This window comes from Neofelis nebulosa, chromosome 7, assembly GCF_028018385.1.
Source record: "Neofelis nebulosa isolate mNeoNeb1 chromosome 7, mNeoNeb1.pri, whole genome shotgun sequence".
NCBI classification, from domain to species: Eukaryota; Metazoa; Chordata; class Mammalia; order Carnivora; family Felidae; genus Neofelis; species Neofelis nebulosa.
The window spans coordinates 7,972,977-7,998,263 of record NC_080788.1 but is presented as its reverse complement, the minus strand read 5'-3'; the positions used below and the strand labels follow the sequence as shown (position 1 = coordinate 7,998,263).

The following is a 25,287-nucleotide window of genomic DNA, read 5'->3' as shown; positions in this document are numbered from 1 at the left end:
CTTAGGAAAGCATTGTTGCAGCCAATGGAAAGGAGAGCACTTGATCCTGACGACATTGTTTGTTACATCGTTTACCTAATAACTGGAGTAAGAGGAAAAGGTTTCTCTGAACACTGAGGACTCAAATTGAGAGAGAGTCATATTGCAGAAACTGAAGTTTTGCCCAAAAAAACCCGATCAATTCACATGAGACAATAGTTGGTCAAGGGATTGACCCTCTGAAGCAACTAAGATGGCCAAAAACGCCATCCTGAAAATACACAGTGGGTTATTCTGGTCTTCTTCATGACGATATTGGCCCTTTGGTAACAGAGGTAACTAGTGGCAATTGCCTGTTATGGTAGCAAAAATGCCAAACCGACAGCCATAAAGATGGAAGGATTCCATGAGTCATTCAAACATGGACTCAGAATTTAAATTCTCCCAAGAAGGACATTCTCAGAATCTATTCTATATTTGTGATGCCTTCTCTGCTCCCACTGACTGTGGGAAAGAACGGACTGAGGTTCTCACTGGCCCGCTCGGCATCTGGCTCCCTCTGAAGTGAAAGGCTTCAGTCCAAAGCTGTGGCCCTCAGATAAGAGCTGCCAGAGTCACGGATCCTGGATGTGACCTCTTGGCCAGACTGAGCTTGTAGAGACTGTGGCTCATGACAAAAATTGCTGTGAGATTTCCCCTCAGGCTGTTATGTGAGTTTTCTCTCAGAACTAATAGCAAGAGAAGGCTAACACTCCAGTGTATATAGAATAGACAGGCTGGACTCAGCAACTAGCCTGCATTCTGGAATTTTCTTTCTCCCTGAGACTGTCTGAAGGAGGGCCTGGGAGGAACACTCACATTGGATGGCCCAGGGGACACAGACTTTAGGACTTGCCCCTTCTTGACTTTGGCAGCAGGAGGGCAGATCTTGGGGACAGCCTGTCCAGCCCATGCTGATAAAGACTAGGAATGAGAGAAGTCTTGTAGGTCCGGAGGTCTCCTGTGTTAGGGATCTAAACCTTCTCAACTTCAAACTCAAGGACTTTCCATGGCATGTGTTCCCGATACCCCCAAGAACCTTGGCTGTGTGAAGTAAATATTACCCGAGGCCTGTTCAGCCAATTAGAGAGCCACATCACAGACTACAGACGCACCTCCTTCCCTTTAGAGCACCTGTGACCCCTTCCCGCAGCCCCACACCCTCTCTTTCCCCTGAGAAGTCCATTTGGGAGTCAGGATAGCATGACCTTTGGCCAAAGGCTGTCGCAAGCCTTGCAGAGTAAAGAACACGGTGTCGCAATTTCAAAACAATGACCCAAGGACCAAAACAGACCAAAACTGGCGTCAGCTTCAGAGTAAAAGGAGGTGGCATTTCAGAGCTCTATAAAAGAAGTGTCACCCGGCCACATTTGACAGCAAGGAAATCACCTTTCTGGGGAAAGAAAGGTCCCTGCCCTTCTCACTGCAGGACGAACGTGGGGACAAAGGAGGGAAGCCTGTGTCTTTTTAAGGGAGACAGGCCAATAGCTCCACTGAGGCCCACAAAGGGGGAACCCAGTTTCACGCCGCTGCCGTGGCAACAGCTCGCGGGCGGCAGAAACTGAGGAGGGAAGAGAGCCACGAAGGCAGCCTGGGTGTCACTACTGGCCACCAAGGCCTCAGGCGTTACTCACCAAAGTCAGGCTTGGCCAGGGCAGGTGGGGTAGGGGGAGTATCTGAGCTGACAGGACGCCCTGCCCCCTGAACTGTGACGAGGCCAAAACGAGAGAGCGCCACCCCGGAACTCATTCACACCTTGGGCTGGCTCGCTCCTTGGTCTTCAAACCCTTTCCACTGCTGAGTGGGGAGTGTCGACCATCACTCGAAACCCTGATTATCGCTTGACACTGCTCTGACAGGGGCGTGGGGAGACGTGCTCAGCCTCTCTGCCTCCCAGAAGAGCCACGCTCCATTCCTGCTACGCCGGGTACCCCTCTCTCCGCTCTCAGCCAAGTCCAAGTTAAATTCCTCTACTTCAGAGAGGCCTCTGTTTGCAGAGAGGGTCATGGAGAAAAAACCATGACCCTGAGCCGCTCAGGGTGGCGTTGGTCATGTGCAGAAAGCTCGCGTGTCTCCTGTCTGCTAGGCTTGAGAAGTGTCACCGAGGCCCTCGGCCAGGACCTCTCTGCGGCTCTGGCTGTTCTCTGGGAACTGGGTAATCCTGCCTCTCCCCTCTCCCCTCTCCCCCAAATAGTTCCAAATTCCTTCTCAGAGTGCACCCGCATGGACCGAGCCGTGCCTTGGGCTGGAGGCCTTTGGCACAGAATCCAAGCCAGCAGCATCCTGTACGTCCCTGCGGGATGTGGGATCCTCAGAGACCCTCCCGCCTGCCTGTTCCTTGTTTAGGGCAGCCCGCGGGCCTTATCCGAGGCCGGTCCCGATACCTCCTCCTCCTCCCCAGCTCTCACCGTCCCCCGCCCGGGGGCACACAGAACACTCGAGCCACACACTGCCATCCACCTCGAGCCCAGAACGGTGCGGAAAGACGACTTAGCCTTCAGAGGTCTACACCCAGATATCTGGTGATGGAGGGGAAGTGTCCTGATGGACGGGGACGAAAGTACAGAGAGGCCACCGACCTCATCCCCCATGCAGAAATCTCCCTGAGCAAGCAGAGCTTTAATTCCAAGGGGACCCCCCTGGGTTCCTTGATGAGCCACCCACCGAAAAGGAAGAATAGGGATTAACATCCTACCTAAATGGATCGCAGAATCCTGATGGAATTTTTGAACCACCTCCCAAAAAAGCAGACAGGGGACCTTTATCTCTTGCCAGCAAGCTCATCTCCTTCAACTCACTTTGGGGTTCGAGTAGGGTTGAACCAGGAGTGTCACTTAGCTCTGAGAGCGGTGTCAGGTCCAGGCTGAGGTTTTGCGGAAGGTGGGAAGGGGGGTGTGGTCACAGGATTTCTAACAGCAAAGGGCAGAGCTGGAGCCTCAAGGCAAACGTGGGCTTTGCCTACATCGGCCCCACTGAAGGGTGGCGGGGGGGGAGCCCCAGGCCCCGTGGACAATCTGGTTGCAAACCAGGCTCCCCGGCCCTCCTTTGCTCCTTGCTGCCCCGTCACCTTCTCCACTGTCACACGCCAGAGTTGCTCTCCATTCCTGTCCTCCCCAGAGCAGCCTCCATCACTACCCCCCCCAGCGCCTCCCTCCTCCTCCCCTCATTTCTCTCTCCCTTCCAGAACCACTGCAGCAGCAATGCAGGAGTCTACCCGGAGCTCAGGCTCCCTGCACCCCGAAGAATGAAGGCCCCCTGCCTGATCCACGTCCGGCATGGCTGCATTGATCCACCTGCTCTTGTCCAGCCTCCGTGCCATCAAAGCCCCTCTTGCCCCTTCACTACTGTGTCAGAGACACGGGAGTCTCTGCTCGTGCCTGGGCTCGGCCTGTGGAAACCGGGCCCGGGCAGGAGAAGCATCCCGGCACAGTCCCGCCTGTGCTGAGGTCACACCTGTGGCTGAGAGGTGGCGGTGAGGACGTGGCTGCTGCAAGCTTGGCGGAAGGAATTCCCACACAAGAGGGAAGAGCCAGGGCAGCCCAGAGGCCAGATTCTTGGCTTCCGCATTACACGCGCTTCGAGTCGGTTCTTTTCCCGGGTAAGGAGCATGTGGCTGAGTTTCGACACACCGGGACGTCTTTTGAGTGGGACAAGAAAGTTCGAATACGGACGGGAAGGGTCAGGCAAGGATCTTCCTTCCTTCCACCACCTTCCTGCCCAAAGCTGCCCACACTTGCCCGGACGTGGGCAGCCTCACCCACCATCCTGAGAATGGGGTGTCTCACCCAGTAAGCCCTCCCCCAACATCAAAGATGCCACCATCGTCTGCCTGGGAATCTTGCCAACTGCAAGCCAGATCATTCATCTTAGACCTAAGACCAACCACGCTTTCGGGTGCCCGGGGTCACAAAATGCTAGAATGGGATAAAGAAAAAACTCCCCAGATATTCTTTTCTGGGGAGTCTTTAAAATCACCGTGTTTGAGAGGTGCCAGGAGGAGCTTAGGGAGGATGGCATCTAGCCTTGGAGAGCCCTGAAAGACTGGTTCACCTCGGGAGGGGTGGCTGTGCAGCTCCCCAGGACTGCGGCCTTCCAGAAGCAACAGACAGGCTGCTCTGTGGAGCACACTGCGAAGTCCAGGAGGCCTCCTGTCAGCCCTGGTTCTGCTGGTCACCAGCTGTGAAAACCAGGGCTGGTTACTTTCTGAGCGTCCGCTTCTTCCAGGGTAAAATGTGCCTGGCTTTGAGCGGGTCTGCATAAGGGACATACGGTTGTTGTTAATGTCCCACAGGTGGGCCCATTCTTTGGCGCTTGGCAGCCAGTTCCAGGATCTGGCCATGTAGCCCTTGTGAAAGGCTCCGGGCCTCTCCAGAGCATGTCCCTGGAGGGCCCTACCCCCGTTTTCACCACTGTCTTGAAAGACACAGCGAGGAGTTTCCTGCTCTCCAGGCTCCAGAGAGTAGGGTTCAGAACCGTTGCTCCTCAAACACCCCTTCCAGAACAAAGATCCGTCTAGCACCCGGCAAACACGCTGGCTTCACGGTCTGCGTCAGCTGTGGACCTGAACCACGGGACCGAAACGTACGCTGAGGTTCAGGAAAACCACCGTGAAATCCCGTGGGGAAGATTCCAAACCCGGAAGGCCTTGCTTGTCCCCGGAGCCTCCCCGCACGAAGCCTGTCCAAGGCAGCATCCTTCTGGGCTGAGCGGTGCTCTCCGGGTCTGCCCTGCGCCAGCTCTAACTGCCCAGGAGGCTCTAACACCAGAGTAAACGTCTGGGACTTCAGGGCCCAGCAGGAAAACAGAGTCCTGGGCACTAAACGTTGCTCTCCCTGGCTCTTTAGACTTTTCAGCTCTCCTCAGATCTCACTCCCAGCACAAGGCCTGGCCTTGCACCTCATAGGCAAAATAGAAGCCACCAGACCAGCCCTGCTGCCCTTTGCTGCCCCCAAACCTCTAATCCCTCATCTTTCCTCTTGCCTCCTGCTGTGCTGGAACAGCCCTCCCTTCACAGGCGGGTGGCACCCCTCCCTCTGAGCTGTGTGCTGGTCCCCTCCTCTTCTCAGGGGCCATTTCCATCCATCACCTCCTCTCCCAAGCATCCAAGGCTCCATGAATTAGACCAAAGCAAAGGTCAGATCTCTCTTGCTAAAAATGGAAGTTTTCCCCATAGCCCTACCCCTCGGCGATCCCAGTTCCAGACCTGGGACCACCGAGGACAAGGGAATGCAGAACTGGGGCAATGCCCTCCCCAGGCCTTTCTAGAGGAGAGGAACTTCCATTTGGGGTCAGGCTGGGGGGAGCTCAAACTCAATTTAAACGGATTAAATCAATGAGGGTCAGGAGGTCCCTGTTGGACCTCCGCCTTGAGCTCACCCACCTTGCTCTACCTGTCTCACTGTTACCTGCTAAGGAGGCGAGATCCAACAGAGCCTGCTGAGGCCCAGTGAAAGGTCCAATCCCACCCAGGAACCTTTCCTCAGTCCCTGTCTTCCACTCTTGCCCCAGATGTCCTGCATACAGAGTCCCTCCTCCTAGGTGGAAGATGTTGTAAGTTACAGAAGGCATGGCAACTCCTTCCAGCTGGGTCAAGGCCAGGAGCCCAGGGCACACAGCCGTGCCCAGCTCACTTATGCATTCTACTCTCGGCAGGACCCCCATGACTGCCTCCCACTTCCCGCAGCCCACAAGAGCCCCATGGGACAGTCCGGCCCACCTGAGGGTGTGCGTGCGGGTGTGTGGATAGGGTGTCCCTGAAGGATAAGCAGACTAGCCTGTAAGCCCAGAGCCCGGTCCTCCTCTGGCAAGGTCACGTCCTCAAGACCCAGGGAAGGTACAAACCGGCTCCATGTGAGGGAAAATCCTATCCACTTACTGGTGCGAGGGTCCCTCGGTTCTACTCCCCAAACCTGTTACACATCAGCTCTGAAGAAACGATCTCGATAAGCCTCGGCTGCTCAGCAAACAGAGTAGTGTCCCAGACACCAAGGAGGCGAGGGTCTCAGGGGCTTGAGCAGGGTCTGGAGGAGTCAGGTTTGAACCTGGCCTCTGCTTCTTGTGCTGTGTGACCCTGGGTGAACCACTCGACCTCTCTGTGCCTCTAATTCTTCCTTGATAGGATGAGGAAACAGTTCACTAGATGGACTTGACCTATCTGGAGGAGTCTCGATGAAAACCACCAGTGCAACAGAGTACAGACACTTTTGTAAACAGGACTGAGCTAAGAAACTTCTTTAAAAGAGTAACAATTAAATAGGTGTGGCGGGAAATGTGAGAATTTCTAGATCTTTAACATTCTTTGCAGAATTGCCAAATAAGAGGTCTGATGCAGTCATTTCATTAGAAAATAAAGTGTTTATTAAGAAACTATACACTGAACACTCCTATAAGTCTCTGTGGAAATACAACGCCCCATTGTCATAGCACAAGGTGAGAAAATGGCAGAATAAAGGATGCTGGGGTGGATGGAGCCTGGCAGGCTGGAAATGAGGTAATGATTTACAATAATTAAAAACATCATCCTCAAGCTTACTCCTTAAAGCCACACTCGGGAGGAGGCCCTGGCCCAGAGGGTCAGCAGGACACGGTGGGGAACAGCCTGACACGAAGCGTTGGGGGGCTGGGTGGCGGGGAAGATGGCAGGAGCTGGATAAACACACATCTCAAGGCCCTGGAGGAAACCTGAATCCCCACATGACACTCTGGATGCTACGGTGTCTGGGAGGCCACCCCAGATCCGGGCCAAGAACCTAGAAAGCTTCGTGGTTTGAAACCCCATGGAGGCATCTGCAGAATCAGGCTGGGAACCCGGCACAAAGAATCACCATCCACAGGACCCAGGAAGGAAAACCTTAAGCGGGACTCTTACTTCCCACGTCAACTTGCCAAAGGCAGAGACTATTCTCCATTACTGTGCGTCACCACCCCAAAACTTAGGGGGTTAAAAGCCACCACCATCTTGTCCGAGGAGCTCCCCGTGGGAGACCTCTGCTTCACACTCTCCACCGTCCCATCAAGGGGCAGCCTGTGCCGACTTCCCACGACGGAGGCGCCTGGGCCAAGCCCGAAGTCCACTCGCCCAACACGGCAGCAAATCTGGGAGAGGTTCAGGCTCTACCACTGTGCCTTTCCTATCAAAGCTGGGGAGAGGCATCCCTTACCCTTTCCCTCTCCCCAGTGGATTACGCTGAAAATGGTGGGGGTGGGGGGAAGCAAACCCCCTCTTTGGGAGAGGGTGGCCATGGAGTAAGGCATGAGTCAAAGCAAGCAAAGTAAACACATATATTGACCAGAGAACAGGATGACACTTCCATGAGAGGGGCTGGAGGAAGCCAATTTTTCCTTCTCTTCCCCTTCAGTTCATCTTGGCCTTGAACTGGTGATTCCATTGGGTTCCAAAAGTTCTGAGAGTCAAGAGTAAGTGAGAGTGGGGGTAGAGAGCCAATCCCGGGATCAGGGACTTGTAGGAAGGGCCTTGGCCCCTGGCTCCCTCGGTCCCTTGTGGTCCTAGCAGGATGGCCAACTGATGGACAAGACCTCCCGCAGCAAAAGCTTGTCAGGACTGCAGATCTAGGGGCCAAGGAGTTTTCTAGTATCACACTCACTGTGAGCCATTCCAGAAAGAAGAGGAAGGTAGGGGGAAATGTGTCCAAAAAAAGTATGGTTTTCTCCACCAAAAAAACCCTCAAAAAAACCAAAAATATATATATATATATAGAAAATGATTGGTTTCCATTCTTTCCTCTGAGACCTAATCTGGTGCCAACACTTGGGCCTGGCTCCCCCTCTCTCAGCGCGTGGTCTCCACCTCTGCTTAGCCGCTCTTCCCCGCTGGAGGCTGCAGGGCGATGAGGTCACTAAGAGGACAGCCTGGTATCCTAGGGAGAGCCAGGGAGACCCCACGCTTCCAGGCAGGGTGAGTGAGGCCGGAGCACGGCTGGGCTTCCATCAGGCTTTTCCGTGCTGGTTGGGTTGTTTTTGTAAAGCAAGAGAATGGCTAGTGTGTTTAAAAGGTGGTTCTTGGTGCACAGGTTTTTAATTCTCTTTATCGGCTCTAAAGTTGGTGGCAGGAGCTGCCTCGGAGGCCGGGAAAAAAGGAGCACAGTGATGACTGAGGGAAAGGGCGACCCTGCCAGTGGCGGATGGGGGAAGACACCCATCTCGGTGGCGGTAAAGGGTGCAGGGGCACCGGTGGCTCATGCGGTTTCTACTTAGCATCCCCGGATCCAAAGAGAACAGCGCCTAGAGCTTCCCACCTCTCAGAGGGCCCAGCCTACCAAGGTGACATCAAAACAGGGAGGCTTAAAAGGAGTTTTTAAAAGCCATGACGTCCTTTGCTGAAATAAGCACTGACATCCTCAACATAGATGCCATGGTTAAGAGGCTTGGAATGTCCGGGAAGGCTTATTGGATTCAACATAATTTCTCTGAAACCTATAAAAAACAAAAACAAAAGAACAGAAAAACAGAAAAAAGCAAAATAAAGTAAAAACCAAAACCCCCAAAGAAGATCAAAACTAGGAGGGGAGACGGACGGGGGCTCGAGGGGGGTGGGGGAAGAGGGAGGTACGGACACAGATCTATCGGAAACCGTCAAACGAATTGTCAGCAAAAGGGAAGGAGAGGGAGGAGGGGATTAACTTAAAACCAAGCGTGGTCAGAGAAACTGGAAACACTCCATTTTGCTGCGGCCTCCGCTGAACCGAGGAAGGGAAGGGAGTCAAATATTCAGGGGCTTGGGCCTTGGATTGTCACGGAATAGCAGAACAGCCTCATCTAGGGAAGGGCACAGCCACTAGGGTCACTGGGATGGGGGGAAAGGGGCCGGAGGGAAAGCGTTCTCAGAACCTGCATTGCTAAGGGATACCAGAGGGCCACTTCTAACCCTAGGAGCTGGAATTCTATAGGTTGCCTTGACCATACCTGCGGGGGTGGCGGGGGCGGGGGGGGGGGGGTAGGGCTGGGAGCGGAGCGTTATTCTTCCAAGCCTGCCAGCTCTCTCTCATTGACTTTTGGTCTCATTTCACCGGCTCGGTGGAAATTTAGGAAATAATGGCTGTTCTCGCAGCCTTATCGTAACTCCAAGTCTTACAGAGGATAAAAACGCCCTGGAGGAATGACAATGGCGGCCACTTGCACGACAGCTCAGCTCCTTTCCGGCCACGCTGCCATAGACTGAATTAGGAGATCCAGAGACGTGGGTGTTCCTGATCAAATCTCCAGATGGAGGTTTCTCAATCAACCCCAGATTATAATAATGTCTGTGAAATAACGTCTGTCTAGAGTGTGTGTGTGTGCGCGCGCGCGCGCGTGTGTGTGTGTGCGTGCAAGCACGCACGTGCAGACAAGACAGGAGCAAGCCTATCTTCTCATGAAAGCTACAGGCAGGTTATGTGAAGGGCACAATGGACAGCTGGATGTTGGGGACGTGATGGGGGCAGACTGAGCTGGTTGCACGGAGACTCTCCCCTCCTCATTCCTGGATCACGTGAAGCTCAAAACACAGTGGAGTAATCTGGACACTGGGAGCTCTCCATTTGTAGGGAGCGGGGTCACATTTGTGAAGACGGAGGGAAACTTCCTTGTCTGTGACATCATGTTTAGAGAGAGGCTCAGCTTCAGGATGAGAGGTTTCTGCGATAGCTTCCCCGTGCTAACCAGGGACGAGGGCTCTCTTGGGTCTGAGGTGGAAGGGGAGGCAGGCCACGGGTCTGGGCAGCCTGCCTAGGAGGTGTGGGACACCACTGTTCCTGTCCAGGTTGTGGTCCCTCTCTTGCTTCTCCCACACCCTTCGCCTCGGCCCTATGACATGTCCTCCCTGGAAGACTCCTCTGACCTAAGGGATTTTTAGTACCAATCCCACACTGGGCACCTACTCATCCCCCAGTCCTCTGGGACCTACTGGAGACTCCATGTGGTCTTAAGATCTGAAGAATCAAAACTGGTTGGGGGTGGGGCCTGTACTGCATACAAAGATGTCAAAGGAGGTAACTCACCATGTGACCTTGGGTAAGCCACTTCCCCACTCTGGACCTCGGGCTCCTCATATATATAGTGAGTTGATGAGACTAGATGATCTCTATTGTCCTTCAAGTTTAATATCCCATGATTGTCTATGTTTGAAAAGACCCCTGGCAGAAGAGGCAGACACGGGGGAATTAATGGTCAGTATTGAGCCCCAAGCGCAGAAACAAGGGGAAGTATTTTTCATGTGCACGATGCCAGAAGCAGAAGCCAGGTGTTCCCCGATCCGTAGTCGACACTTGCTTTACCTAGAGGGGCACCTGGCTCATCTCATGCATACGGTCTACAGACACTGTCCTCACAGTATCACACAGGAGCATTCAAGAACTGCGCCAGGGGGTCAGGGAAGGTTTGCCGTCCCCATGAACTCTGTCCAACCCCCTCCCTAACATCCTTGCCCCCCACCCCCAATCCTCCTTCTTGGACCAGAGCAACCTGAACGTGTGCCCATCATTGCTCTTCTGGATGCCATTCCCAGGGCTGGAAGGAGGATTCTTATCACTTAGGTAATGGCCCTGCAAGTCCCAAGACCCTCTTTCTGTTCCCTTCTTTCTCCAAGAAAAAATTCAGCTAATCTCTAAGAGGAAAACAACTTCATAAGCAGGGGAGGACGAGGAGATGGGGCATGGGGCGGTGGCGAGTTTGGTCCCTCAAAAATCTTTCCTGCCTGAGTTAGGGCATAAACAGTTGGAACAATAAATGCTGTTGGTTCAGTAGACCCAAGGACTACAACTCCTATGAAAGGCTTATCGTTATAGCTGGAGAGTGAAATCTCCTTTGGAGGCCATGCAGCATCATGGGTCCTGGAAGGCTCCATGTTGGATCCATTAAAGGCAGGGGCCAAGCCTGCCTAAGCCTCTGCCAAGGTCCCTGAAGCTGCCTCCGTGAACATGAGCCTTTTCCCATATTAGCCGGGATCTGAAGTTTGTTTTCTCTGGAACTCTTTCCCAGGTGGAGCCTTTCCAAGATTCTAAGTGCTGAATCCTGATAGCATAGGAGGCACTGCTCCAAGATCCTCTATTCCTCCCCCTCTTGCTCTGAGCAGCCCTGGAGCAGGAAGGAAAAGGCATCTGCTTGGGGGAGGGCAGGGGAGACCGGGACCACCGTGGACACTGACTGGGAAAAGCACAGATGGATGCAGGGAGGGCCGAGGAGGGGCAAAGCCACCTCCAAAGAAGGCCTTGCTCACTGTGCCCCCACGGACCCCCGTGCGTCTAACCTTTTCCTCCATCTGGTGACTGCTCTACACAAAGTCGTGCAGCATAGAGTTCACTGTGGGCGCTCCATAACTCAGAACAGAGCCTGGTCTTCAGGGACTGTCTGGTATAGGTTTCCTGAGAAGGGAGCCAGAGACTCTGGGATAGTTTGGGGAAGGGAGGGGCGCTGGGAACGCAGGCTGGGGGAGAAGGGGCGCTGAGCACCCACAGTACTGGATGAAAGGACCGGAGCCAATCCCCCCGGGCCAAAAGCAGGTCAAATCTTCAAGGGCAAGTGGTTCAATATTCACTGCAGCAGAGAAGGGAGGGTTCCAACGGCCGTGCAACACAGAAGGGGGCCTAGACCTTCAAGCCTCTCCACTTTTCTGACAGCCTCACAGATCCCAATCATCTGTCCCTCTCTGTGGTCTCACCACGGCCCCAGGGCCGACCCCTGGCCTTGGCGACCTAGGGCCCCCAGCTTTCTGGCACCTGCCAGCGAGAACTTCCTTGCATCTCCTCTGCCTACACACTCCTCACATGGCTTCGGATTCTCCCAGCCTCCTTTTCTGTCCCTGCTTCTTCCTTTTGTTATGTGACATGATAATTTCGTTACCTAACTCCATAAAGTGGTTTAGGTTGTGGCCTTGATAAAAGGCCCAATACCGAATGGAGCTCTATTGGATTATTTTCCAACATTTCCTCTTCGAATGTATTTGTTTGTCATCTTCAAGTTGCTACATCACACGAGTGCTTAGCACTTATATTGAGAGAAGCACTTTATACTCAACAGTGGGCTGAAATACACAGGAGTCCTGGCGCTGAGGTCATGGGTGCCTTGGTAGGGAACTGGAGGCCCAGAGCAATTCAGATCCTTGTCCAGAGAGAGAGAGACAGAGACAGAGACAGAGACAGAGAGCAGGAGGGGACAACAGGACAGATGGAAGGGCAAGAAGCCTGCTCTGCACCACACCCCAGCCAGGGGGTATTGTCTCCATAGCCTCCTCACTTTTCCCAAGGGGTAAGAAGAGGTGAGAGGTTTTGAACCATGCTGCAGGAAGGCACGGACTGAAGAAGGGAGCTGTAACATGTCTAGCTGTAACAACCCTACCACCAGATGCATCACTGAGCGCCTTGGCATCCAAAGATCTATGTAAGTTAGGGACAGTGCCAGGTGATGCCTGTGGCTAATTCAGTATCGCCCAGCATCCTTAAAGGGCTGATGTTATTAACTCCATTTTAAATGTGGGAATACTAAGGCTCGATAACATATTTAAAAAACAAGCAAACCAACCAAGTTCACTTGTGGCAGGATCTGATGCTGACCCAAGCTCTACACAACCCCAAAGTCCTTATACATAACTACTCTGCAGTATGGCTTCCATTTATCGAAAATCGATATTCAGGGAAAAGAGGCTGAGATGGAGGTCAAGGCAGCAGTGGTGGGGACATTCTGCAGGGGAGGCAGGACTTTATATATGGCTCCCTCTACGAGACCCAGACGGAGGACAGGAGTCATCTTTCCTCACTAACAGCTTCCCTGGCCAGGGAGATGAGCGTCCCATGCCCGCCCCTGCCCTCCCTCCTCCAGCAGGCGCCTGGTCTAACCTTACCCCAGGCTGCTTCACCTTCTGCACTGCCCTTACAGTAACACTTTGCATGGCCTAGGACCTTCCAAGTAAGGAATCCCAAACTGTCTACACATGGACTCCTTCATTTTGATGGCACTTCTGTGAGTTCAGCTCAGGAAGGATGAAAAGTAAACCTGATGAAAGAGAGATGCTAATGAGTTTGGAGAGAAGAGCAGTTACCCAGAATATTGTTACGCCCATAGCAAGAGTGTGAAGTATCTGAGAATACCCCTAGGAAGCCAAGCATGGTGCCCAGGAGAACTCTCTCCCCAGCACCCTCCCCTAGGCCACTATGTAAACAAGAAGGGACAGGAACGAGTGCGAGTGCGTTATGGTGAAGAAAAGCTCCACCACAGGTCTCTCTTTCTGCATTTCCTGCTTGTGTGGGGTCATGGAAAGAAGGTCACCAGGGAGTCCTACTGGCCCCTGGGATAGGGCCTTTGTTCTGCACCTTTGGCTCCTGATGTGGCCACCGCTCTGTCTTCAACCTATGTTCTTTCTTCTCCTGCCATTAGATGCAACAGAAGGCCGGTAGCAATGACCCAGGTGGGTGGGACTCAAATGCCTTGGCTTGCCGTCCATGATACAGCTTGCTTAAAATTCTCCTCTCTCTTCTTCTTTTATTCTGAGGTTGCAAACCTAACCTATAGGCCATATGTGGCTCCAGGACGTGTCTTTTTTCGGCACAATTTCTTTTTAAAAATTTTTTACTTAGTTGCCAACATTTAAAACTCGGGAGATTTCACATTTAAAATTTCCACATTTCTAGCTTCCCTTGAAAATCCAAGAGTGCTGGCAATGCTGGGCCAGCTATTTCTGCACAGTGACAATCAAGAGCAACATGGCAGCCACTCAATTTAGACAGGGCACGTGTTCTCTGCTTTTCCGTGCACTCTACCACTCCCTGTTACCGTCTACCTGGCCCCTCGACTTATTTTCAATACCTGCATGGTTTGTCTTAGCGTTTCCTACTCTACAATGAACACAAAGCCAGCACTAGGTTATGGGCTGTGCACTCAAGGCCAGGAAATGCCATCTCAGCCAAGCCTTGCTATCTGTCCCTGTAATGACCAGACTATGCTCCCTCTAGTCATGGCTTAACACCTACATCCAAGGGACAAACCTATCTCAGAAGGCAGAGGCAGTTCAGGAACCCAACTGCACGGGTAAGAGGGCATTGTGTTTGGAAATAAAATTCCCAGTGAGAAAACGTGCCGAAGACTGCGCACAACGCCGCTGTTGGGGAGAAGGTGGCACTACAGCACCATCACTGGCTGTGTGTTCCACGCTGCTTACACGTATAAGGCACCTGATCAAACGCTGTCAAGTGCCAGCTATCAGGCCTCTTCACACAGCCACTCCATTCCACGGGACATGATCTGACCCAAGTATCCCCATATCCTTACGCTGACAAACATGCTACAAAGGGTCCCACAGGCTGCTCAAATGTACTTGGCTGCTGAACTGAAACGTCCCTCTTGTACATTTCCTGGCTAAGAGTATGGAACGGAGATTCCCCAACGTCAGTATGCAGTGCCTCTTCTCGTAAAGCTGCCTCAGTACAACCTGGAAAATAAACGATGAGACCTTCCTGGCCCATGTGCGAAGTCTGTTTCCAGTTGTGTGCAGATATTCTGAGGGAGGGGGCTGAGGCTGAATGTACCCCAAATGTGGCTTAGCGCATAGAATCATGCCCAAAGGAAGTCAGTGGGAGGGCATCCACACCTGGGTGATGCAAAAGGGCACAGAACATTGAGATCCTCAGATGACAGCAAGAGGCTAGCCCCTGATGGAAACTTGAGCACTCTGTGACTCTTCCCTGATGGGTATTTTCAAGGCTTGCACTCAGAAGCAGGAGGACGTGCCCGGGGGCTCCATCCCTGGCATCAGGAAGATTGTCCCAACAATAAGTGCATCTTGGCTGAAAGGGGTGAATGTTAGTCCCAGAGAAAGGGAAATTTCTTCCACTCTAGGACGTGGATGAAGTGACCACTTAAAATACTCCATAAGCCATGGAGTAAAATTAGTCCTATGTCCACCATTCTCAAAATTAACCATATAAGGGACAACCTGTAACGGCAGAACGTCGCCTTCTCTTGTTGAGCTGAGACGAGAGGGAGCCTCAGGTGTTGAGAACCGTTATCTTCATCCCTCCCCTTCCACTCCCTGAACTTCAAGGTGGCTGTCTTTACATTCAGCACATTTTTCCCTTTCTTGACTTTTTAATCTTTTCAATTGTTTGAAATATTCACGAAGTATAGACAAGAGCAAAACTATGTGCTCACCACCCAGTATCAACAACTGACAATATTCTGGTATCTTCTTCCCAAATTTTGAGAGAAATAATACATCACAGCTATGGGTCTGAACACAAGAGCCTGTCCACGATCCTGCTCTGCCTTTATCCCAAACCAGAGTTAACCACTTCCCTGAAATAGATGATCATTTCTAAGCACCTCGGAATAATTTTGCTACCTAGGTATATCTCGATACACACATCACAGCATTATTTTGCCTCAACAAGGGACGTTGTCTAGATTTATCTATGTGGATCTATGTTGATCCATGTAGCTTTCATTAATTTTAACTGATGTAGTTTACCATGTGACCATACTGCAAATCATTTATCTGTTCTACCAACTGCCATTTGTTTCCATTTTCTCATTATTCTTTTAAAAGTTGCAATAAATATTATTGCACAAGTCTCTTCATGTGAGTGTGGGAGAGTTTCTCTAGAGCAGCAGTTGGCAAACTTTTCCCACATAGGGACAGACAATGAATATTTTAGGCTTTATACAAATCATCAAATCTGTTGCCACTACTAAATTCTGCCATTGCAGTCTGAAAGCAGTCACAGACAACACATAAACAAATAACCATGTTCCAATAAAACTTTATTTACAAAAACAGATGGGAGCCACTTTTGGCCACTGGCCCAAAGGCCACCATTGGCCAACCTCTACTCTAGAGGTTTGTTACTCAAAGTGTGGGCATGTGGACCACCAGCAGCAACAGCTGGGAATTTGGTAAAAATGGAAAATCTTACATCCCCCTAAATCAACATCTGCATTCTAACAAGCTCTTTAGGTGATGTGTGTGCAAAAAAAAAAAAAAAAAAAAAAAAAAAAAAAAAAAAAAAAAAAAAATTTGAGAAGAATGGCTTTAGAGGATTTCCTTATAATTTAGTGCATATAAATCCTTCAGTGTATTCTTTCATGTTTCCCCAAAGTGATGGTACTAACTCATATTTCTAGAATCACTAAACAGGTGAACTTCTTGCCCTGTTATCCCCATATCAGATATTATTTCATGTGTGATAGATGTTATCTCCTTAAGGTTTTAAGGTGTATTTCCCTGATTACTACTCAGGTTGTGTATCATATACAGTGTGTGTGTGTGTGTGTGTGTGTGTGTGTGTGTGTGTGTGTGTTTAGACAGATTGATAGATATGTAAAGTATATATCTGTATCTATAGATAAATAGATCTGTAAATTGTGTGTGCTATATATATATATATATATATATATATATATATATACACACACACACACATATATATATAGGTTGTTGGTCTTTTGATTTGTAGGAGTTTGTTTATTCTGTCTACAAATTCTCTGTTGGATACATGGGTTGGAATTATATTCCTCTAGTCTATGGTTTGTCTTTTAACTTAGTATATGGCATCTTATATAGATTTGTTTTTAAATTCATGTAGTCAAATGGATTAATCTTTCACTTTACGATATTTATAATCTGTATCTTAAGATTCTCCCTCCTCAAAGTCAAATTATATCATCTTTGCTTTTACATTTAACAATCTACCCTAGAGAAGAACTGCAAATAATTGATGTAGAGACTCCTCACTGAAGGAGGTAGAGCTTCAGTCCCCACTCTGAGTATGTGCTTTGCTTATTAGGTTAATTTCAAAGAAAATGGTAAAGGGGAAAAGTAACTTTATAGTGGAGAGGGCACCTGGGTGGCTCAGTCAGTTAAGTGTCTAACTTTGACTCAGGTCATAATCTCGTGGTTCGGGAGTTCAAGCCCCACGTGGGGCTCTCTGCTGTCGGTACAGAGCCCACTTCAGATCCTCTCTCCCCTTCCCTCTCTGCCCCTAACCACCCCTTTCATGTGTGTGTGTGTGTGTGAGCGCATACACACAGACACACTCTCTCTCTCTCTCAAAAGTAAACATTAAAAGAAAAAACTTTACAGTGGAGAATCTTGGCAAACAGTGCCTCAGCCAGGTGATTGAAGTGAGCCTCATCAGTGACAACATGTGATCACTGTGATGTGATGTGATGTGATGAAAATGGCACTTACCTCTGTGATCTTTCTTCCTAAAACCTATACCCCAATTGAAAGTCTAAATTGGAAGACATTCTGCATAGAATCTGACCAGTGCTCCTCAAAACTGTCAAGGTAATCAAGGACAAGGAAAGTCTGAGAAACTGTCATAGATCAGAAGAGGCAAAGAAAACATGATAACTAAATATAATGTGGTATTCTGGATGGGATCATGGAGCAGAAAAAAAAAATGGGGAAAAACCAGTGAATCAGAATAAAGTATTGAGTTTAGTTAACAGCAATGTACTGATTCTGGTTTCTTAGTTGTGACAAATGTATCATGGCAATACAGGATGATTACAACAGGGGAAGCTGTATAAGGGAGTTCTCTGTACTATCATTACAATTCTCTGTATATCTAACTATTTAAAAAAAACCCCTTTTGAAACAAACAGTTCTACTTTTAAACTTCAACCAGAATTTACAACTTATTTTGTGACTGATATGAGGTGATAATATAACTTTATTTTTCCCCTTGTGGTTTTACATTATCGTTCTTCCCTTTCATACTGATTTGCAGTGACATATCAAAAATACACACTTATCCACACATCTGTCTAGATTTATGTAACTACATACATAGGTGTATGTATGTATGTTTTCTAAGTACTTAAAAAAATATTATACTTTGGCCTCTTTGTCTCTGCTGTCTTAATTACTGTAACTTTTTTTTTTTTTTTTTTTTTTTTAAATTTTTTTTTTTTCAACGTTTTTTATTTATTTTTGAGACAGAGAGAGACAGAGCATGAACGGGGGAGGGGCAGAGAGAGAGGGAGACACAGAATCGGAAACAGGCTCCAGGCTCCGAGCCATCAGCCCAGAGCCTGACGCGGGGCTCGAACTCACGGACCGCGAGATCGTGACCTGGCTGAAGTCGGACGCTTAACCGACTGCGCCACCCAGGCGCCCTTAATTACTGTAACTTTATAATGTCCTTTTGTCTACTGTAACAAATCTCAATCTTTACCTTCTTTTTTAAAAAAATACCCTAGGTATGGTCTTTAATTCTTTCATATGAATTACAGAATAAGCTTATCAAGCAAGTGCCTTCAAAAACCCTGCTGGGATTTTTTACTGTATTTAATTTACAGAGTTGAGGGTGAATCAACAACTTTATTATATAGTTCTTCCTACTCATGATGAAGATATATGCTCCATTTACTATTCTTCTATTATTAATAATGTTTTATATTTTTCCATAAAATCTTGCATATCTTTGTGAGACTTATACTTTTTCAGAGCTTCATTTTTTTAGTTTTATTCCATTTTTGCTACTGTAAATGAGATTTATCTTCACATAAATTTTCTAATGGTGTTTAGGGAATATATTGATTTTTGTTTATTGATCTTATATTTGGAATTCTGCTGAACTCTCCAGTTAGTTCTATAGTTTTCTGATGTTCTCTGTAGGGTGATCATAGCATTCATGATTAGGAGAGTCACCAGTCCTTCCAAGTCTTGTATTTCTTTTCTTGCCTTATTGCATTGGCTATGATCACGAGAATATTGCTGAATAAAGGTCATGATAACCAGCATCCTTATCATTAGATCTGTTTCCATGCGTTTCATGCTTTTCGATTGCAGTTCATTTTAAGTAGGATTTTTTTTCCTTTTCCTTTTTCATTCACTCATCACTGTCCAATGTTGTTGTTTTTGTTGTTGTTATTGCTGTTCTTACTATTGTTTCCACTTGGGCCCTTACAACATCAATTTTAAACTAGTCTTATGATGACGGCTTGGGGCCCCTACACAGTAGTACTAGGGATATAGCAGAACAGTCTTCAGATACTTGGGTAGCTTAACTTAGTTCATCATCTCAAAGGCTGCATCTTTATCCTCTCTCCCCTACTTCTTAGGCTCAGAGATTCCTATTTCCTGTCTCACAGACAGGAAATGACAACATTATTTTTTCAGACTCTCTTCATCAGTGTGAAAGTTTGTCCTCAGCCCATGACTCCAAGCAGTAAATCTAATCCCCTAACAATTTGGGGCACTGTAGTTCTGCAGATCCTTTCAGAGCTAAATTCCCATACCTACTTTCTGCCTCTAGACTTAAAAGCCCAGCATGAGGATGGATGTAGCTCTGCTCATCATCTTTTATTTCTGTACTATTTCTGGTCTACCAGGTTATTTATCTTGTTTAGGGGAAGAGGCTAGCTATGTCTTTTTAAGTTTTTATGTCACTGTTTCATGTTTTGAGCAAGGGAGATGCACTAAGCCATGAACTCATTACACCATCTTGATCAGAACCCGATTATTTTTCTTCCTTTCCACATTAGAGAAAACATGTATTTTCCTTGTTTCCAAAGCCAACCATTTATATGATGCCTTCAATCCTATCTCCGACTTCCTTCTTCAGGTATTTCCTATCCCTGGCATCTTCCTTCTCTCCTGTTCTATTCCCCTTTCTGCAGAAATCTATATATGGTCACCTCTATCTTTTGGTATGTACACACCTATCAAACCCAGCCTCACACTCCCAGACTCACAACCAAGTAAATGATGGAGCACTGTCCTCCACTTTACCATACATACCATTTACTGTCATTCCATATCCTTAGTTCTTTTGGGCACCAACATGTTGCATAATTTGATCCCAACTATAACCCCCACTGCCACACAGATCACTCATGCTTAACTTTCCATAACCTAAGCTCTCTTCCCTCCAGAGAAACTACTCTCTTTGAAGATCACCAGTGATTACTCCACAACCAGATTTTCTCCGTTCCTTTTTAGCTTGATCATTCCACACATGTGGCACCTTGACCACCCCATATCCCTTATGACATTTACATTTACAACACTGTGCCATTCTGCTCATCTTCCTACCTTCTATTCCCTCTCTTTCTGTTGGCTTCTCTTCTCCACCTGTGCCTACTGTGGTTTCCTCATGCTCTAATCCCTGACTACTCAAAGTGTGGTTCTTATGGGGCACATGGGTGGCTCAGTTAGTTAAGTGACCGATTCTTGGTTTCGGCTGAGGTCATGATCTCGCAGTTTTGTGAGGTCAAGCCCTGTGTTTGGCTCTGCACTGGCAGCACAGAGCCTGCTTATAATTCTCTGTCTCCTTCTCTCTCTTCCCCTCCCCCACTCACATGGTCTCTGTCTCTCTCAAAATAAACGTTAAAAAAAAAAAGTGTGGTTCTTAGACCAGCAATAGCAGCATCACCTGAGAGTTTGCTAGAAATGAAGAATCTCAGGCTCTATTCCAAACCTGAGTCAGAATCTGCACTTAACTTCTCTGCCATGTTGAAACCCAGGAAGGAGCATGTGCAACATCTCTCCCTATTTTCCCACCTGACAGATCAGAGTTTTAGAGAATAGAAGAGTTGTTTTTTAGAACCGTGTGATATGACTCGTGTGTATGTGAATCTGTATAACAATATGCCACATTATTTTGAGGTTCTACAATAGTATCTTGGCATTTGCGAGGCATTTCTTCTTCCAAAAACTTTAAATAATGATTATGTTAGCCTCAAAATATCTTGGTGAGGTAAGGAAAGAAAAAAAATTATCATCTTAGCATCAGTGCCTCCTACCCCTGACTTGACTATGTGGCCCTCCCAGAACCAAGGTCTTCAACTCTGTCTGGTACCCCAAGGCGCCTGACTTTCCTCAGGGTCGTGACCATATTGTTTAAGATCCAATGAGCAAAAAGCAAATGCCAGAGTCTAGCAGGAAATGTAATCAACAAAGTCCAAATCCCTGGGCGGTATCAATTTTAAGAAGATTATTTTAGAGTAGGGTATGGCTAATAGGATCAGAGGGCTGGCGCATTCTAAATTTACAGCCCTATTAAATAACATAAACTTGTGAGTTGTTTTTCTGGCTCTGAATTTCTATGATTAGGGATGATAAAGAAGATATTGAAGATGATAATGGAGGAGAAGATGAAAAGAAGTCAGAAAAGGGCTCCACCATACATCTGTATAAAGCAACAGTTCTTAACCTATCTTGGGGCCCTCTTTAATTTCTTTAATCAAAGCATGCAGACACAGAGACATACAAGAAAGACTCATGCATTTTGGGCAGTGGAGGTATCACAATCTCCCTAAATACCCTAATTAACAGTGGCAGACACATGTTACACAGATCACAAAGCATCAGAACTTTGCAATGACAGACAACTGTGACAGACACCAGCAAAGAAAAACGCAAATCCCTGCTTCCACTGTGCTCCAAATCTCTAAATTGCTGACCCATGCTGAGGATCACCTATGCCCATGGGAAACTGTTCAGAACTGGAAAAAGGAAGTGGGAATACCAATAGAAATAAAACATAATAGGGATGCCTGGGTGGCTCAGTCAGTTAAGCGTCTGACTTTGGCTCAGGTCATGATCTCTTGGTTTGTGGGTTCGAGCCCCGTATCAGGCTCTGTGCTGACAGCTCAGAGCCTGGAGCCTGCTTCAGATTCTGTGTCTCCCTGTCTCTCTCTGCCCCTCCCCTGCTTGCGCTCTGACTTTCTCTCTCAAAAATAAAATATTTTTTTAAAAAAGAAAGAAGACATAATTATTGCTCTAGACTAGAAGCTTAAAATCCAGTGCCAAATATGTAAGGGATACATCTTCTTAGGCTTACCTAGCACTAATTTTCCAAATATCTGAGTATCAATCTTCCAGGAGTCAAAAAAAAAGGGGGGGGGGGAAGTTTACAGTCAACCAGACTCCTAAAACAAATGATTAGATACGGGATATACTCTAGTGAGTGTCAAGAGACAGGTGCCCACCCACAGCTGAGGAGTTCAGTGAAGGAGTGATGACATGTGAAGGGAAAAGAGGTGGTAGAGATCGTCCCTAGGCAGAAATACGTAGTGGTGGGGGTGGCATTCCAAACGGTGGGAGCAGCTTAAGAAAAGTGCAGCAAGTGGGAGATTATTATGGGTTTATCTGCGCCCCCCTCCCCCCCCAAAAAAATAACCCTAGCACTTGAGAAGGTGACCTTATTTGGAAACAGAGTCTTTCAAGATGGTCAAGCTAAGAAGGTAAGGGCATAATGGCAGGCCCTAATCCAATATGACTGTGCCCTTATAAAAATGAGAAATTTGGAACACAGGTAGACACCCACACCCACCCACATCCACCCCCCCCCCCCCCCCCACACACACACCATGTGAACAGGAAGGCAGAGACTGGCCTGACGTGTCTACAAGTAACGCCCAAGAGTGTCAGCAAAGTACCTGAAGCCAGGAAAGAGGCAAGGAGCAGATCTTTCCCTAGCGTCTTCAGAGGGAGCCTGGCCCCAGCAACACCTTGGCCTTGGATTTCTGGCCCATGAGACAGTAAATGTTGTTCTAAGCTATCCGGTTAGTGGAACTGTGTTATATAAGCCTTAGCAAACTAAGACAGGGATGTCCTTCCAGAAAAGCACAGAGTATGATTCAGCTGGAACATAAAGCAGGAGTAAAGGAGAGATGGGCACAAGATCAGCAGGGGCAGTGGGAACGAGTACTGGGGACAACGTGTGAGTCACCTCACAAAAATGGGCCTTCAATCAAGTGATGGTGGTAGAGCTGCACGGTAGAGAGAATGGAGAAGCAGGGACTGCTGTGAACTGATGACAGATAGCTGAGGACAGATGGACGGATACATGAAGACAGACAGATGATGGATCAATAGATACAGCACGGGTGGATTCACGGATAAGAGATTTAGAGTAAATGATGGATCAGCTAATGACAATGGCCCCTCCACTTAATGTTAAAAATCAATTGCCAAGTGTGGAATTCTGTTTCCCACTTTCAAAACAAGGTCACGTAGTTTTGGGAGAACAAATCTCCTGTAAAGTCATGGGAATTAGATACCTGGGGATAGAAGTATTCTAGGGAGCCCGGGGAGCCCCTGATCAGGCAGCCATGCTTGGCCTGTACTCGCCAGCTGAGTGTGATAGGGGTGTGGAGTGCCCCCACCCTTGGGACCTCACCCCTAGTGAAAGCCCTCCAGCCTTGGCTGAAACAGAAAGGACCTCTGGTCATAAAAGCAGTGCCAGGAGAGCAATGGGGCATTCCTAGAGGTTAACTACAGCGGGAGACTCAACCTCCTTGGAGCGGGTCGCATTTTTCAGTGAGGCTTGAAGGAGAAATAAGAATTCCAGGTGAGAAAATAGGAAGGAAAGTTATTCCCAGCAGAAAGAACCATGTGAGTGATGGTCTTCGTGATGGTCTTCGACAAAATACATCTGAGGAAGTGCAAAGGGTTCTCATCAGGAAATAAATGGAGACGATAAGCATGGGGCAGATCTTGAAGGAACTTCAGGATCTTGGGTGACAGGTGAGTCTTGAAGGATTTGAAAGAAAGGATGGCCTGAGAGCAGATAAAGATGAATGGAAAAGAGAGATATGTGGTGGTGGTCGGCAGGATAGGGCAGAGGCCAGCAAGCTTTTTCTGTCAAGGGCCAGATAGTAAATATTTCTGGCTTTACGGGTCTCTGTTGTAACTACTCAACTCTGCCGTTGAGTGAAAGCAGCCACAGACGACTGGTAATGAATGAGTGTGGCTGTGTTCCCATAAATTTTATTTATGGACACTGAAATTTGAATTTCATATCATTTTCATGTGTTACGAAAGATGATTCTTCTTTGGTATTTTTCCAACCATTTAAAAATATAAAAAACTTTCTTAGCTCTTATGCTGTACAAAAACAGGTGGTGGCCTAGATTGGGCCTGCACGCTGTATATAGTGTGTGGACCTCTGGGCTATAGGGTGACCCATAACAGGCTGGATGCTGGTAAATCAGGGGTCTGGGCAGTGTCCGGTCTCTCCAGTGTGTCTGATGATACAGGGACAGTAGCAGCACTGGGGCACCTGCAAAGGAGCAGACCCGGGAGGGCAAGAGATCTATCAGCACACACCCACGAGACCATGCCTGCAACCCTTAAAGACAGTGTGGCAACACTGAGAATAGGAACTAGAAACCTTATGCCCTTGACTTTCCTTCATAAGACCTGAGGCAAGACACCTGCCATTAAATGATGCTCTTCAAGCCATTGCATTGCAGCACACAGAGTCATTCTCCGCTCCGAGCACTGTAGCGGAATTCATTCACAGCAGACCTGCTTTAGGTTTGATAAGATCAGTAAAAGAACAGAGACTAACACTGGGGCAACTTATTTCAGAGACTTTTGTGTATGTGGATGAATTCTTTGGGGGACTTCCGTGTGTCTATTATCCACCCCCTCTCCAAGCGCACTGGCTGCCTTAGGAGGCAGCACATGTCATTTCTATGCTCTAAACTATGATCACAGTCAACTCATTCGATGCTTTAGTGGCCCTCCTTCCTGTGCTTCAAATGAGGATGGGAGTAACTTTCGTGGTGGAGGAGCAAAGAGTAAAATACACCTGCCGTGAACGGTTAACACGGCAACACAGGAAAGGAGAATAAGCCCATCCTAAGTGTCACTTCTACTTCTGTGGTCAAGTTGTGGATCACACACAAGTGATATCAGCCCCCTGAGCTCGGTCTTTCCACTGTGTAATGGGGGTAATTAGGACGGCGGTAACCAAGGGGTTACAGGTATGTATGTGAAGTGCACAGCTCAGTGCCCGGCCACAATCAGCATGAATGAGATGCTAATTGCAGATGTGACCCATAGGCCATGTGCAATGACACAGCCACGCATGCCCTAAGAACAGAGAAATGGCAAGGAGACACCTGCTTTGAACTATCTCTATTATAGAGTCCCCTAAAACTACAAATCCTTTAAAATCTCCAGGCAGTGATAGTGTAATTACAGCTCTATTCTTACCATCCTGTGTGACCCTTCTCAGGTTTATTATCCCACTAGGTCGACAAGCTCTGGAAGGTATTCCACCTGCAAATATACACCCAGACACCCAGATAGTTAAGAGGCACAATTTTTACACGAATGCTTTTGGGCATATCGCATGCTCTCAATTCCAAAAACACACCCCTCCCTGTTGTCATAATAGACTGCCCCAGGTTATGTAACCGCCAGGGCCCCCAAAGCATGTGAATGTGTGAACTGGTATCAGACTGTGCAAACAATAATGTTTTTACCCACTGCAATGACCTTACTCTTCTTCAAGTATCAAGTATGACCAAGTCTTACCTTTTTAC

General features: G+C 48.2%; 1 protein-coding gene across 6 annotated transcripts in view; it reads right to left on the bottom strand.

Moving 5' to 3' along the window:
• Positions 1–25,287, bottom strand: part of NTRK3 (neurotrophic receptor tyrosine kinase 3) — a 386,931-nt gene that overhangs the window by 95,963 nt on the left and 265,681 nt on the right. The window contains exons 13-14 of one of the 6 annotated variants that reach the window (XM_058736649.1): positions 10,014–10,148; positions 6,353–8,451 (exon numbers count right to left, since the gene is read on the bottom strand). The exons of 4 other annotated variants lie outside the window; for them this stretch is intronic. In XM_058736649.1, the coding sequence (XP_058592632.1) occupies positions 8,333–8,451; positions 10,014–10,148 (254 nt within the window). In that variant the 3' untranslated portion in view covers positions 6,353–8,332. Of the gene's footprint in view, positions 1–6,352; positions 8,452–10,013; positions 10,149–25,287 lie in introns of those variants that run through there. One more of the 6 variants, XM_058736650.1, reaches the window with a different exon arrangement.